We start from the raw sequence: 17,003 nt of genomic DNA on the forward strand, positions 1-17,003 counted from the left end.
CTCTCCCTACTACCGATTTTCCCGCTGACTTTGCAGCCAAAAGTGGAGCTTGGTCATGGGGGCAGGCATCTCCACTATCTGGAGAGCCCGTGGCTAGCATAATAAAGGGGAGGGAGCCTTTGAGGCTCACTACCCTGAATGCTGTTCCTATTCGGGGGTTGGTGTGAAACACCTCCTTGGGGGTAGGTGTAAGCACGTCCACCACAGCAGCCTTTGTCCCTGACCCACGAGAGCACAAATGCTCCCACCTCAGGGGGTCAGAAACATGTCTGTGTGTGGCAGGCTGGTGCAGACCAGTCAGCTGGACACAAGGAAGATGGTCGTTTTTCAGGGGGCATCTCTAAGATGCCCTCTGAGTGCATTCTGTAATAAATCCAACACTGGCATCAGTGTGGGTTTATTAGGCTGAGGAGGTTAATACCAAACTCCTTAGCATTCAGCAAAGCTATCATGGAGCTGTGGTGTTCGTAATCACAAACTCCCAGCCCATGTACTTGATATGGCCCTACTGTACCTACAATGTCTGTGAATGGCATAGACACTGTACGGACATATTGCTCATGCAGCTGTGCCCTCACCTGTGGAAAAGTGCATCCTGCCTTAGTGCTGTGAGGCCTGCTAGAGCGGTGACTTACCAATGCCACAAGCAGTGGTTGGTGGGCACGGCACACAGAGATGTGTCCCATGTCGACACTCAAGTTTGTCTGCACCAAAACACAGTCTGCAATGGCAGTGTCTCTGTTTTTGTTGAGGGGCCTCTGAGGGTGTCGCAATACAAGCTGCAGCCCTCAGAGGCCTTCCCTGGTCACAGGGCCCTTGCAACCACTGATACCTTTTACAAGGGACTTACAGGTAGGCCAGAGTTGTGCCAATTGTGGGAACAAAGGTACAGTTTTGGGAAAAACACAAGCACTAGGAACCTGATTGGCAGGGACCCAGTGCACACTCAGTCAAAGAGCATCAGCTATCAGGCAAAGAGTGGGGGGTAACCATGTAAAGCGGGGCACTTTCCTACACCAGGGCTACAGCTCTTCATGCTGCCCTGATTGCCTTGGACATAGAGATGGCGTTCAATACACTGCCCTAGACATATCTATGGGAGGTTCTCCGACGAATGGGACTCAGTAAAGGATTCCTGGCGTGGGTGCACTTACTATACAAGGCACCAGTGGCGAGAGTACGCGTAGGTATCAAAGTGTCCAATGCCTTCTGTATTGTAAGGGGTATGGGGCAGTGTTGCCCCTTGTCGCCAGTTTTATTTGCCCTGGCTATGGAGCCGCTGGCGATGTATCTTAGGATTCTTTCTGTGCTGGAAGGAGCCCCTTCCTGCACAAAAACAATTCTGCATGCAATGGAGGTACTCTTGCAACATTCTGCAAGGATGCCTGCATTGGCGCTAGGCTGACGAAACCCTGCCAGCGCCGGGAAAAGGACAGGCATGCACTGTATTGCATAAATATGGTGCATACCTGCCATTTTACTTTGGAGTAGGGCAGCGCAACAAAGTGACTTGCTGCGCTGCCCTTCGACTAAATCCCGTAATGAGGGCCTGAGTTTATACCAGTGATACTCAAAGTATGGCCCGGAGGTCGCTTGCGGCTCTCCTGACCTTCACATGTGGCCCTCAGCTGAACAACTGCATTGGGCTGTTGTTTAGTTATGAGAGCTCTAACTTTCAGAAAGATGTTAAATAAAGGGGTAAGCGTTTATTTACAAGATAACTGAAGCAAAAGAAGCAAATAAGGTATCCAGCACCATCTAACTTTGAGATCTCTTGCAAAAAACGTATACAAAAATGACAAAATCTCTTCAAAATTCAAAAACGTATTTAATTAACATGCACAAGCGTTTCGCTTTAGTACATCAAATATCGCTACATTGAGAAGTATTTTTTTTAAAGTGATAGTTTTCAAAAACTGAACGTAGAAACACTTATGCTTTCTCCCACCCAGACAACAATGCCAGTAGTAAACTAAGGGGCAAGTCAGTAGTCATGTGGGCCCCTTTGGGGGCCTGGGCTGTTATTAAACATGGGCAACATTATAGCTTTTTAAATCAAACACAAGAGAAAGTTTTGTACAGTGCATATCCTGATCACATACAGTTCAAGGTTCTTTAACATGTGATAATGAAGAAAAGGGAAACAAAGTTAAATAAAACTATTGCCTAGCATCACACAATTTGGTAAAGTGGGGAAGCCGGGACCGAACATATGTTTTCTGGTTTCTCATTCTGCAATTCTATTTTATTCCAGTTCAGCAATGAGGTTACTTCCTTTTTCCACACCTGACTCTCCAAAGGTAGCGACAGCAAGTAGAGGAGGATTACCCGAGGTATGGGAGAGGGACAGAGATTCAGATATTGCACAACACACGACTGTCAAATCTATGAATCTTCTTGAGACTAGGGGTTTATTTAAAAGGCCGTATGGAATGAAACCTTCAAAATAACTTCACGACTCCCTGACCACACCATGTACATGCTTCGCTTTCCCAACACTCACCTTACCGGCACCCTGGCCCCACAAAGCACTACTCCTACCCCGCTGGCATCAATGCGGCCCTCGGACATACCATAGACCATACGTTGTGGCCCCTGCGAAGATATTTGTGAGTACCCATGGGTTTCACTGTGTGATCCTGCTGATGAGGGATGTATAATGCAGTGACAAGCAGCAGGGTTTCTGAATGTGCCTACAAGGTGATTGCCCTCCTGTACAGATCCATCGGAACATGCCTGACTCCTCAGACTAACATGTATGTTGTCATCCTTCCAGGCTTCAAATGGAACGCCGCTGCACAGGGGACGGGAGGCAGTACCGAGTCTGCGCCATGCAGGTACACATTACGGCTTAGATTTACTAAGGCATTCACACATTTTTTTGTTGTTGGATGTGAGAAACTGTGGGGAGTGAGAACCACACACAGTTTGGTTCTTGGGGGAGATAGACACGTGAACATGTTAAAACAGGGATAGGAGCCCCCGGGTGTACAGCATTGTTGAGCCCGCAGCAGAAGTGGTGTCGCCATAAGAGGTGTGGGGGATGCTCATGATGTTTTATCCCAAGATATAAGCAGGTTTCTTTGATGAAAGAGTTGTGAGTGGAGGGCAACCTGCGTTATTTTCCTCTGTAGCTCCTACTGTGAAGGATATTGAGAATGGCGGATCAGCCGTGAGAGCTATTTCTATAAATATTTTAATGCAAGGCTGACCCTTGGTTATACACACTAAAACACTGCGGTTGACACAGCTCATGTTACTTGCTCACTGGATACGGAACTCTAGAGAATGGATAGAAACTGCTTGGCTTTCTCAGAGGATCAAATAGCATCTATTTTATCTGGTCCATCTTTACTCCCAGACGCCCCCTTGATAGGCACAACAACAGCACGGGAGGAATGGGACAAACTAAGTAATTTGAAGAAACGCCACATAAGGGTTGGGCTTCATGGCACTCTTATGACAGAGTATCTTCGAGCAGGGGCAGCACCAGCTAGTTTACTAGTACGTCTGGAGCCAAAGATTTTTCTTGAGGATAAGAGGTTCCGGGTCGATTGGAGTTACATTGCCAATAAGTGTACCCGAGACTGGCTTATTAACACGGCCAAACGGCTGAGTGAGGAACTCCTGAAGGAAATCCTAGAGTTAAATGAGGCAATTAAGGTTGACACCACCATTGTGGATGCCAGGGAACAACTTGCCAGAATCCAGAGTGATTTGGGGGAGTACAAAACTTATATGGTGAACCAAAAAATCAAAGGGCTCAAACGGAATCTAGAGCGGTACACGCACAAGTGGGCTTTTCTATATACAGAGGATAAATATTACCAGTCAAACGCTGAACAGGTATATCAACCTCCAGGTCAGAGGAGTGGAAGACGACAGGGCAGAAGGACAACCCAGAATTGGTCCTTCGATAATACAAGCAGCGAAGAAGACGAGAGTAGTGCCCAACCTTCCACCTCTAATCAGGGCCGAGTGACATTCAATCTCCAAGATAGATCAGATGAGGATCTAGGTGCATTATTTCGTTCTTTTTTAGGACAGCACCAGGCAGGCCAGGGGAGGGGGGGGGAGGGGGGGAGGTGGTGTTCAGAGGGGGCGAGGCAGGGCCCGTCAGAATTTGAACCAAACATGGCAAACCTACTCCCCGAGGATTACATGCAGCAGAGGCATGAAACCCCTGTGAATGTGGATAGAATTACCCAGGAGAATGACATAGTGGTGAATCTATCGGATTATGTGTTAACAGATGATGAGCTGTGGGTCCTTAACAAGGGACTAGGGTTTGTACCCGCAAGTGATGAGGAGGATCAAGCTGAGGAAGTTCTTTGCAGATAAGGAACATGATCCTCCCTCTGTGTTCTCCACCAATTTACACCGTCTGTCACTTTTTTGCCCCCCCGAATAGTTTGATGGGCCTACAGGTTTTTGAAGAAAAGGTCCTAAAGGACATTGACAATTTGGAGCATGCCGAGAAGAAACAAGGGTTTAGTAATATGAGCAGGGCTGAATGGACAGCAGTTAAATCCTTACAGAACAATGGATCATTGACCATCAAACCGGCTGATAAAGGCTGGGCGGTGGTTGTGATGAAAACCAGCGACTATGAGGCAGAGATACTGAGGCTACTTGGGGCACGTCAAAATTATAGGCCCCTTGCACGTGATCCTACAAGAGAATTGCAAGAACTAATAATCATACCTGTAACAGAGGACAAAGAAAGGAAATGGGTTACGTCCAAAGAAGCGGATTTTTTAATAAACTTGAAACCAAGGACACCGGCATTTTATATACTGCCAAAGATACACAAAGCGCAATGGCCCTCGCCGGGCCGCCCGATAGTTTCAGGGATTCAGTCTGTGCTGGAACCGTTGTTGCAATTCTCGGATATTTTTCTGAGGGAATGTGTAGTTACTCAACCATCATACATGCAGGATACCACGGATGTATTGAATATCCTGGAATCCTTTGACTATGACACTGAACACCAATTCCTGATTACAATTGACATTGAGTAGTTGTACACAAGCATACCCCAGGAGGCCACGCTGGTGGCAGCGGTGCGGGCACTGGGGGCAAGTGAGAGGTTTTACGACACTCCTCAGTCATTCGTACTCCAATGTGTCGAAATAGCTTTGACCAGAAACTTTTTTATGTACAAGGAGCAAATGTACCTTCAAGAATCTGGTACTTCAACGGGGGCAACTTTTGCCCCCAGTCTGGCCTGCATCTATGTAGGCCACTTTGAAGCCAATTACATTAATCACTCATCTAATCCCTTCCAGAATAACATCTGTCTCTGGAAGAGATTTATAGATGATGTGATGTGTATCTGGTCTGGCACCGAGTTGAGCTTGCAGGAATTTCTGAGCTGGCTCAATGGACTCGATGAATGTCTGAAATTCACATGGAATATGAGTAGAGACACGGCCACTGTTGGAAACAGCCCACTCCCACTCCGCAGGGTGGTGGTGGACTCCCCGAACACACTGTGGTAGCTTGGCTCGAGTGGTCAGGAAACAGGCGCAGTGCTAAGCATACAATATACCCATACAATAACCATGCGTGCATCCGTTCCAAAAACGACTCTACACCGTAAAAATTATGAAAATATTCTTCTTTATCTTTTTCTCTTAGTTGCTGATTGGGAAAATAAATAAGTCAATCACAATATACAAATTTTAAATAGTGCAGGTCAAATAAATATTATCTGAAGATTCAATAAATAGGGGTGATCATAAATACAAGGGACATAAATATCAGTGCAGGTAATACAGGCAATTAAATATTTTGAGGCAATAAATACTTTACCAATAAATATTGTACACCATCAAGTCCTGTGGACCTATAAATATAGTGAAGCAATAAATAGGTAAAAACTCAATAAATACAGTACCCCCAATAAATAATTAAAAGTATACAGCAACACTCATGTAATCAGTTGACATTTCAATTCCTAAGGGCTGATTTGGCCCAGGCACAGCTTGTAGGGTTGTGGAAGGCTTGAGGGGGGCTACTCCCTGGCTGAGACAAGGCTGAGGCCTAAACTGAGGTAGATCAAAGGGGGGAATACCAGTGCCCTGGCTTTCTCTCTCCACACCACCTCTCTAGGTTAGTCCCAGTTCACCCCAGGCACAGTCAGGTTGGTTTCAGCACCTCCCTAGCCCCTTAGAGCAGTCTCTCAGGTCTCCACAGGGCCTTAGGCGCCCTCTACTCCACTTACTGCCCTTTTTCTGATGTTCCCACGCCGCTGGAGTCGTGTCGACGCCGTGAGGCGGTTCCGGTTCGGTCTCGGCGGCCTCGGCACAATGTCAGTTCTTTGACGACGCCGGTAGGCGGTTCCGGTCCGATGTCGGCGGCCTCGGTTCAATCTCGACCTCCGATTCGACGGCGTCGGGCAGTCTCTACTCGGTGTCGACTTCGGGCGGCTCCGGTCCGATGGCGCTCTCGGCTCCGATGACGTCGGCCGGCCTGGCCTCGATGTCGACTTCCGGCGACTCCGGGGTGCGATCCTCACCCCCGACCTCCGGTGCTCCTCCTCTCAGGTTCCGGGCGACTCCGGAGTGCGATCCTCACTCCCGACCTCCGGTTCACCTCTACCTCGGTCTCCGACGACTCCGGAGGGCGGACTTCACTCCTCCGATGACGCCGCTCGCTCGACCTCGGTTCACTTCCTCCTCGACCTCTGGTATTCCTCACGACCTCCGTCGGCGCCCTCTCACGACCTCAGGCGGCTCCGGGTACGACGTCTGCTTCTTCAGTCAGCGCCGCTTCTCCACCTCGGGCTCCAGGTCTTAGGCTACTCGACGCCGGACTCCAGGGAAACCAGTTTCCAGGTCAGGATCTTGCTGCTTTCTGCTTCTAAGGCCTGTTCCTGCTGTTCAGGTCCTTAGGATGAGTTTTTCTGTCTTCTTCCCACACAGGGCTATAGGCTGGGATCCATCAGTAGGGACTAGTATCAAGGGTGGGTTTATGGACCCCACTCCAGGCACAAGTTTCCACCCCTGCTGCTTCACTCCTTCCTCCTTCACTGTTGTGCTGCTCTCTCTTCACCAGTCAGGTGCCAACTGCCAGCTCCAACTGCCAACACTCTCTCTTAACCTCCCAACATTCCAAACCGCCTCCAACTGTCACAGGGTTCTGGAATCTCCTGGAATGTTCTGGAAGGTGCTGGTAGGTTCCAGTGGATGCTGGTGATGTCACAGGTGGCCACCATTTTGTGCTCCAGGCCCTCAGACAGAAGTTTCAGGGGTAGCTAAAATGGCTCCCTGAATCTGTAGCAACACGAAAAAGTCTGGTGGTTCCCAAAAAGGAAAAATTCAAACAGGGTTTGAGGCAAAAGTGGGACAAAATAAATAATGATGAGGAGGGACCACCCAAAGGGCTGACAGGTCTAACACGCGTCCCCCCCAGCTGAAAGTGGGGAGAGCTACCCAACCCCTTGGGAGTTCTCATCACTAAGGCGGAAATACCTTGAGAGACCGTCTGCATTGGCGTGGTCCACTCCAGGCCGATGTTCCACCTGAAAGTCCATCCCCTGTAGGGAAATAGACCACCTCAACAACTTGGGATTCTCCCCCTTCATTTGCATCAGCCAACGAAGGGGTCTGTGGTCGGTCTGAACTAGGAAGTGCGAGCCAAACAGGTATGGCCGCAACTTCTTCAGAGCCCATACCACTGCAAAGGCTTCACGCTCTATTGCACTCCACTTCTGTTCCCTGGGAAGTAATCTCCGGGATAGGAAGACCACGGGTTGATCCAGACCCTCTTCGTTGAGTTGCGATAACACTGCCCCAATGCCATGTTCTGATGCATCTGTCTGGACAATGAACTTCTTGGAAAAGTCTGGGGCCCTTAAGACCAGGGCCTCGCACATGGCTTTCTTCAATCTCTCAAAGGCTTGCTGACAAGCCTCCGTCCAGACTACCCGTCGAGGTTGTTTCTTGGACGTGAGCTCCGTGAGGGGGGCTACGATGGTACCGTACCCCTTCACGAAGCGGCGGTAATATTCCGTGAGGCCCAAAAATGCTCGGACCTCAGTCTGTGTCTTGGGGGGTTCCCAGGCCATGATGGCCTCGATCTTCGCCTGGAGGGGTTGCACCGCTCCCCTACCCACCAAGTGTCCAAGGTACACTACCGACCCCTGCCCGATCTGGCACTTGCTGGCCTTGATCGTCAATCCAGCTTGTCTCAGGGCCTGGAGAACAGCTTGCAGGTGACGCAAGTGATCCTCCCAGCTGTTACTGAAGACGGCTATGTCATCCAGATAAGCAGCAGAGAAACTCTCCATTCCGGTGAGGATCTGGTTTACCAGGCGCTGAAACGTGGCAGGTGCGTTCTTGAGCCCAAAGGGCATCACACAGAACTGGTAGTGGCCATTGGGCGTGGAGAAGGCTGACCTTTCCCTTGCTCCATCAGTCAACGAGATCTGCCAGTACCCTGAAGTAAGGTCAAAGGTACTTAGATATTGGGCAGCTCCCAGCCGGTCAATCAATTCATCCGCCCTAGGGATCGGATGAGCATCAGTTTTTGTCACTGAATTCAGTCCCCGGTAGTCCACACAGAACCTCAGTTCTGGTTGGGCACCCGGTGGTGCAGCTTTCGGTACTAACACCACCGGACTAGACCAGGGGCTGCTAGAAGGTTCAATCACTCCTAGCTCCAGCATCTTAGTGACTTCACTATGAATGCTGGCCTTCACCTTGTCTGACATCCGGTAGATCTTGGACTTCACAGGTGGGCTGTCTCCTGTGTCCACGTCATGGACGCACAGGTGAGTCCTACCCGGGACAAGGGAGAACAACGAAGAGTACTGCCCCAGGACCTGGCGACAGTCCTCCTGCTGTTCAGGAGTTAGAGATGGGGAGAGAATCACTCCCTCCACCGACCCATCCTTTTCTTGAGACGCAAACAGATCAGGGAGAGGCTCGCTTTCCACGTCCTCTCCTCCGTCAGTCACCATCATCAAGATGACTTCGGGCCTCTCGTGGTGGGGTTTGAGGCGGTTGGCATGCAGCACCCGCAGGGGCTGACGAGGGGTCTTCAGGTCCACCAAGTAGGTAGCCTTACCCTTCTTCTCCAACACCTCAAAGGGTCCTGACCAGCGATCCTGGAGGGCACTAAGCTCTCCCGGTTCTATCACCCACACCTTCTGGCCAGGCTCCAACTCCACCGGGTGAGCATTGTGGTCATACCACGCCTTCATTACTGCTTGGCTGGCTTCCAAGTTGTCAGAAGCTTGCTTCCACAACTTGGCCATTTGGCTCCGGAAGGCCAGCGTGTAGCTCACCACATCCTGGGGGAGCTTTCTGGGAGTTCTTTCCCATCCGTCTCTCACCAGGTTAAGAGGTCCACGTACAGGGTGCCCATACAGAAGCTCGAAGGGGCTGAAACCCACTCCCTTCTGTGGCACTTCCCTGTAAGAAAAGAGTAAACAGGGTAGGAGGACGTCCCATTTCCTCCGCAGGCTTTCAGGCAGACTTCTGATCATGCCTTTTAAGGTTTTGTTAAACCTTTCCACCAGACCATTGGTCTGGGGGTGGTAAGGAGTTGTGAACCGGTAGGTCACTCCACACTCCTTCCACATTGCCCGCATATATGCTGACATGAAGTTGGTCCCCCTGTCGGACACAACTTCCTTGGGAAAACCCACTCGGGTAAAGATTCCCATCAGGGCCCTAGCCACAACAGGTGCTGTTATGGTCCTCAGAGGTATTGCCTCTGGGTACCGTGTGGCATGATCCACCAGGACCAGGATAAACCTGTGACCAGCTGATGTTGGCGGATCTAACGGACCCACAATGTCGATGCCCACCCTTTTAAAGGGGGTGCTAACGACAGGAAGTGGTTCCAGGGGAGCTTTCAGCTTCACCCCTGTTTTCCCACTGGCTTGGCAAGACACACATGTCCGGCAGTAGGTATCGGACGACACTTTCATCTGAGGCCAATAAAAGTGTGGGACAAGACGGGCGAAGGTCTTGTCTTGCCCCAGGTGTCCTGCCAATGGTATCTCGTGAGCCAACTCCAGAAGGAAGGCTCGATAACGTTGAGGAACTACCAAGGCTCGTGACGATCCATGTAGGGGTGCCTTGGGTTCACTGTAGAGGAGGCCATCCTCCCAGTAAACACTGTAGTTCCCTTCAACGTTCCCTGCTGCCTGGGCTTCGGCCTGTCGCCTCAGCCCCTCAAGGGTAGGGCACTCCCTCTGGCCCTGGCAGAATTCCTCCCTGGACGGGCCTCCCTCCACGTGCCACTCGGCCGGGATGGGTAGGTCCTCCAGGTTGGTAACGTCCCCCTCCGCAGACTCCTGGTCCACCACCTCCGGTGGCCTATCCGTCCTACGGGGTGGAGACGCCGAGGCAGGCTCCTCCTGTCCTCGGTTCTTCCCTTGACTGGCAGCTGGCTGGGCCTTTGTTCCAGGCTCCAGCCGAAATGAACTCCCTCTTCGGGTAGTCGCGGACCTTGTGCTAACACAGGCCCAGTCAGGTGTACCCAGCATCTCGGTGTGAGTCCGGTATTCCACCTCCTTCCAAGCGTTGTGCTCCATGTCATTCCCCAGCAGACAATCGACTGGCACGGCAGGGCTTACGGCAACTCGAAGTGAACCTGCAACCCCCCCCCATTCAAAGGGAACCTCGGCCACGGGATAGTGACCTGTTCTGCCGTCAGCCATCGCGGCTGGGTGGAGTACATCGGGAATTACCTGCTCTGGAGACACCAGTTGACTACGCACCATAGTCATACTGGCTCCTGTGTCTCTCAGAGCCTCCCCTCTTTGGCCGTTGATGGTGATCCACTGCCCATACTTTGCGGTATTTGCGGGCACCTGGATCTTAGGAACCATCTCCCGTTCTCCCAGGGACACTAAAGTGACACCCGCCCACTCCCTTCCCTTAGTTAAGGGCATCTCCTCCCCGAGCACTGCACTAGCTACTCCGGGGGTCTTTCCTCCAGTGGGAGGGGGTGGACGTTTCTGGCACTTCGGATCTCCTTTATAGTGTCCAACGCCACCGCACTCGTAGCAATGGACAACCCTTGGCTGCTGACTCTGGCCAGGATTAGGGTTTCTGGGTGGGTTAGCCTTAGAGGTGAATCCTGTTCCCTTCCCTTGGAAGTTATTTTGGGGGCCTTTGGAGAACTCCTTTTTCTTTTCCCCTCCCTCTTTCTTCTGGGGGGCGCCCTGTCCGGCCTTTTGAGTATCCCCTCCAGTCCCCCTTGTGGACACCCGGGTACTAGCACAAATGTCCGCCTCCTCAGCAAGCTTCCGGGGACTGGTCAGCTTGCTATCCACCAGGTGTTGCCGCAGTTCAGGGAAACATTTCTCGAGCAGGTGTTCCTTCAGTACTAGGTCAAACAACTCCTCGTAGTTCCTCACTTCACTGCCCTGAATCCAACCTTCCATTGCCTTCTTTGCATAGTCCAGGAAGTCCACCCAATTCTGCGTGCCCAGTTTGTGACTACCCCTGAACTTCTGTCTGTACTTTTCAGGTGTTAGTCCAAACTTTCTGATGAGCGCCAGTTTCATGGCGGGGTAGTGGGTCTGCTCATCCTCCTCGAGGGCCAATAAAGCATCCCTACCAGCTGGAGGCATGTACTTGTACAATCCCCCTCCCCAGTGCTTCTCCGGAACCCCATGGGCCCTCAGTGAGACCTCATAGGCCGCTAGCCACTTGGCGATATCGTCGCCCACTCCATAGCTAGCCACTATGTCCTTTGGCAGGTATGGTTTAGATTCCCTGGTGATCTCTTGGGTTTGGCTGCCACCATTAGGAACAGGTTGTGCCCCGATTCTCAAGATCTGAAGATCTATTTCTTTCAGTCGCAATTCATGGGCCATCCTCTGCTCCTCCTTCTCCTTTTCCAGCCTTGCTAAGTCCCATGTGAGCTGTCTTTTCTCCCTCCGGTCCGTTAGCTCCACTTCAGACAAGCCACCGCTAGAGGCACTGCTGCCCTTCCTGGAAATGGTTCTGGGCCCCGCTGACAGGTTCCCCACCTCAGGTTGGTACATCTCAGCCCCCTCGGGGTCAGGCTCTCCATCCCTGTCTTCCTCCTCAGCCTTGCTTTCCCTGCGTGCCTCCCCCCAAGCCCTTAAGCTGGTTTGGAGTGTACCCTTCTTTGCTCCTGGGGGACAGTACACCCCCTCCCGCTGGCAAAACTCCCTGAGTTGGGCCACAGTGTACGTTTCTAGATTTTCTAGTACAAACTCCATCTTGCCCACTCAGGTTAGAGGACAGGTTTTGTGCAGTAACTATGCAGGGGGGTACCTTTATTAATACCTCCTCCCACCACCAGAGTAAATTTGGAAAAAACAAAAACCCACAATTAGGAAGGCCGCTTTGAGAAAACTCCCGGTGTAGGCCTATGGACTACCCACAGTTATTGTTGAGTATACGTAGGCACAGCTCGATCCCACCACTGAACACCAATTTATGTTGGAAACAGCCCACTCCCACTCCGCAGGGTGGTGGTGGACTCCCCGAACACACTGTGGTAGCTTGGCTCGAGTGGTCAGGAAACAGGCGCAGTGCTAAGCATACAATATACCCATACAATAACCATGCGTGCATCCGTTCCAAAAACGACTCTACACCGTAAAAATTATGAAAATATTCTTCTTTATCTTTTTCTCTTAGTTGCTGATTGGGAAAATAAATAAGTCAATCACAATATACAAATTTTAAATAGTGCAGGTCAAATAAATATTATCTGAAGATTCAATAAATAGGGGTGATCATAAATACAAGGGACATAAATATCAGTGCAGGTAATACAGGCAATTAAATATTTTGAGGCAATAAATACTGTACCAATAAATATTGTACACCATCAAGTCCTGTGGACCTATAAATATAGTGAAGCAATAAATAGGTAAAAACTCAATAAATACAGTACCCCCAATAAATAATTAAAAGTATACAGCAACACTCATGTAATCAGTTGACATTTCAATTCCTAAGGGCTGATTTGGCCCAGGCACAGCTTGTAGGGTTGTGGAAGGCTTGAGGGGGGCTACTCCCTGGCTGAGACAAGGCTGAGGCCTAAACTGAGATAGATCAAAGGGGGGAATACCAGTGCCCTGGCTTTCTCTCTCCACACCACCTCTCTAGGTTAGTCCCAGTTCACCCCAGGCACAGTCAGGTTGGTTTCAGCACCTCCCTAGCCCCTTAGAGCAGTCTCTCAGGTCTCCACAGGGCCTTAGGCGCCCTCTACTCCACTTACTGCCCTTTTTCTGATGTTCCGACGCCGCTGGAGTCGTGTCGACGCCGTGAGGCGGTTCCGGTTCGGTCTCGGCGGCCTCGGCACAATGTCAGTTCTTTGACGACGCCGGTAGGCGGTTCCGGTCCGATGTCGGCGGCCTCGGTTCAATCTCGACCTCCGATTCGACGGCGTCGGGCAGTCTCTACTCGGTGTCGACTTCGGGCGGCTCCGGTCCGATGGCGCTCTCGGCTCCGATGACGTCGGCCGGCCTGGCCTCGATGTCGACTTCCGGCGACTCCGGGGTGCGATCCTCACCCCCGACCTCCGGTGCTCCTCCTCTCAGGTTCCGGGCGACTCCGGAGTGCGATCCTCACTCCCGACCTCCGGTTCACCTCTACCTCGGTCTCCGACGACTCCGGAGGGCGGACTTCACTCCTCCGATGACGCCGCTCGCTCGACCTCGGTTCACTTCCTCCTCGACCTCTGGTATTCCTCACGACCTCCGTCGGCGCCCTCTCACGACCTCAGGCGGCTCCGGGTACGACGTCTGCTTCTTCAGTCAGCGCCGCTTCTCCACCTCGGGCTCCAGGTCTTAGGCTACTCGACGCCGGACTCCAGGGAAACCAGTTTCCAGGTCAGGATCTTGCTGCTTTCTGCTTCTAAGGCCTGTTCCTGCTGTTCAGGTCCTTAGGATGAGTTTTTCTGTCTTCTTCCCACACAGGGCTATAGGCTGGGATCCATCAGTAGGGACTAGTATCAAGGGTGGGTTTATGGACCCCACTCCAGGCACAAGTTTCCACCCCTGCTGCTTCACTCCTTCCTCCTTCACTGTTGTGCTGCTCTCTCTTCACCAGTCAGGTGCCAACTGCCAGCTCCAACTGCCAACACTCTCTCTTAACCTCCCAACATTCCAAACCGCCTCCAACTGTCACAGGGTTCTGGAATCTCCTGGAATGTTCTGGAAGGTGCTGGTAGGTTCCAGTGGATGCTGGTGATGTCACAGGTGGCCACCATTTTGTGCTCCAGGCCCTCAGACAGAAGTTTCAGGGGTAGCTAAAATGGCTCCCTGAATCTGTAGCAACACGAAAAAGTCTGGTGGTTCCCAAAAAGGAAAAATTCAAACAGGGTTTGAGGCAAAAGTGGGACAAAATAAATAATGATGAGGAGGGACCACCCAAAGGGCTGACAGGTCTAACAGCCACCTATCTTGATTTGGATATTTGTGCAAAGGGTACCCGACTGTGTACAAATGTACATCAGAAACCAACGGATAAAAACTGTCTATTGCATTATAGGTCGTTTCACCCCCGAGCACTTCGGGATAATTTACCTGTGGGGCAGTTCTTGCGTTACCGCAGGAACTGCAGTTTCACTGAGAAGTTTGTCGAGCAGGCAGCAGAATTGGCAGGCAAGCTTGAGAATCGGTCATACCCTAGGAAAATTGTGAATAAAGCCAGGAAAAGGGCATTAAATACACCTAGAGCTGCCTTGCTGGAGAGAAACATCAAGGAGAAAGGGGACTACCTACCGGTGGTTACAATATTTGACCCGTTATCCACAAGGATACAACAGATTATCAGGAAACATTGGGCTCTGCTGAGTACAAACAGTTTTCTAATGCCACCCCCTAGGTTTGCTTTTAAAAGATCCAGAAACCTACGGGATCAATTGGTACATACCCACCCAAGGCAGGAATTTAAAACAACAGGGCTCCCCGCAGGCCACCATCCATGTGGTGGGTGTTCTGTGTGTGGACTAACAGGGACAACCAAAGGTGTTCAATTGGTGAATGGGAGCATGTGGTATCTAAACAAATTTACCATTTGTAACACAACAAATATAATATACCGATTGACATGCCCGTGTGGGTTGCATTATATTGGATTAACAACCCGGAAGATCAAGATTAGAATTCAGGAACACCTGAGCACCATCAAGGCGGGTAAACTGACTACCCGCTTGGTGGGGCCCTTTCGTGAACTGAAACACCACTACAAGGACATCAAGTGGGTCGTGTTAGAGAAGGTGTGGGGAGACACATTCAGTATTGAGAACAGACTGGCCACGAAAGAGGCCCGTTGGATCTACCAGGAGCGGGTGGACCAACAGGGCCTGAATGATGTCAAGTTGCAGTAAACACCTAGATGCAGGGTTCAAGTGGTTGCCTAATACTGTGAGGTATACCAAATACTGCTCATATACACATGTACGATGTTGGAGTCAACCTTCTGATGCCATGCATTATGCAGGGAAAGATTGAAACCATAGTGAAACCTAGCAACTGCCACACATTTGTCCGCTTTAAGTGATAACTAATCTAATGGTAGTCACTGCATAAAAAACAAAAAACAAAGAAATAGTGCGATATCAGGTCCTTTTGGACGTTTGATAAAGATTGAATTTGTTATTCACAAATCAAGTGCCCTAAATACATGCCTTTGAATTTTCATTCATTTTTTAATGATTAATTTCTTAATGAATCATTTTCTAATGTTTCATTTTTTTATTTTAAATCTCTTAGTAAACTGTTGCTGCCTTGTGGTAAGCCGAATGTAAAGTAATAAGGGGCATGAATGAATGAAATAAGCTTTATTTCGATAAAACATATCTTAAAAAGCACATACAGATATAACATACAGAGAAAGATTTGTGGGCCCAAAGGACAAGCCGTATGAGAACAATGTCGTCATGCTTCCCAAAATAAGCAAGAGGTTAAAAATACATGTAAACACTATAAATAAGACAATTTAAAAAGAAAAGAATATATACAAGCAATAAAAAACAATCAGCCTACTTCATTAAGGGCTGCAAGAGCTTTAGTTCTTAAAAGCCAAGACCACCTCAAAAATTTTGATAGAGCACAGACATGGAGGGATCGCGCATCTGATTTCAAGATGCGCAGAGCTGTATGATGGTCACGTGTACCCAATGTTCTACATAGGGGTTTAAGCCAGTAAGATCTTGGGATTTTGTATTTGGGGCACGCAAATAGAACATGTGCAATTGACACAACTTTGGTCCTACAGAAAGGACAGAATGGTGATGTCTGGGAAGGTGGTTTCCAGCGTGCGGTCAACTCGCGGACCGGGAGGGTTCCAAACCTGAACTTGACATAAAGTGCTCGGTCATATGATTTTTGGATAATGTCAAGATAAGGCTCGTAACACACTTCGTCTTTGAGGTTAAGAAACTCAATGGTTCTACTACCACCAAGGGAACTAGAATTCCTTTTTGCAGTCACCCAGCTCCAGTATAATTTCTTTAACTCTGCTTTCGGGGGTGAAGTTCTATTTACCCATGCATCTTTAAGGCCAAGGTCGGAAAGCAAGGCCTTCACGTCTTTCAGCCATTTGATTTTATGCCAAGAAGGCATACACAGTATTTCGGTCAGGCCTTCCGCATATTTGGCTAGCTCAGGGGTCCGCCAGAGCCGGGCCCAAAGGAGTAAGGGGCGTACTTTTGCCAAGTCTTTCATTGCATGGCACCCTAGATCCAATAGTAAGGGCACTAAAGGAGTGCTCTGCGGAAGTGCCATCAATTCCTTATAGAAACTAGACTCGGATTTGGCAAGCTCATCAATATTATTTGAGCCCCATAGTTCGGCACCGTAAAGTGCCGAACTCACACCTTTTGCTTTATATATATCCAAAGCTGGAGCTATTGGCCTAGAAGTAGAGGTACGATGTTCCCTAAGGAGGGCACCAGTAACCCTCTTGTGGGTTAAGAGCATTTTCTGTAAATGGGATGACCAGCGCATGGTGTCTGTAATGCGAATGCCCAAATAGTCGAATTCTTTTACCCGT

At 50.0% G+C, this 17,003-nt stretch overlaps 1 protein-coding gene across 2 annotated transcripts in view; it reads left to right on the forward strand.

The window, feature by feature from the left end:
* The window catches only part of ADAMTSL5 (ADAMTS like 5), a 198,657-nt gene that overhangs the window by 52,758 nt on the left and 128,896 nt on the right, over positions 1 to 17,003 (forward strand). For both annotated transcript variants that reach the window (XM_085637652.1, XM_085637653.1), the window contains one exon: positions 2,777 to 2,837. In XM_085637652.1, the coding sequence (XP_085493778.1) occupies positions 2,777 to 2,837 (61 nt within the window). The remainder of the gene's footprint in view (positions 1 to 2,776; positions 2,838 to 17,003) is intronic.

The sequence above is a fragment of the Triturus cristatus genome, chromosome 12 (genome assembly GCF_964204655.1).
Source record: "Triturus cristatus chromosome 12, aTriCri1.1, whole genome shotgun sequence".
NCBI lineage: Eukaryota > Metazoa > Chordata > Amphibia > Caudata > Salamandridae > Triturus > Triturus cristatus.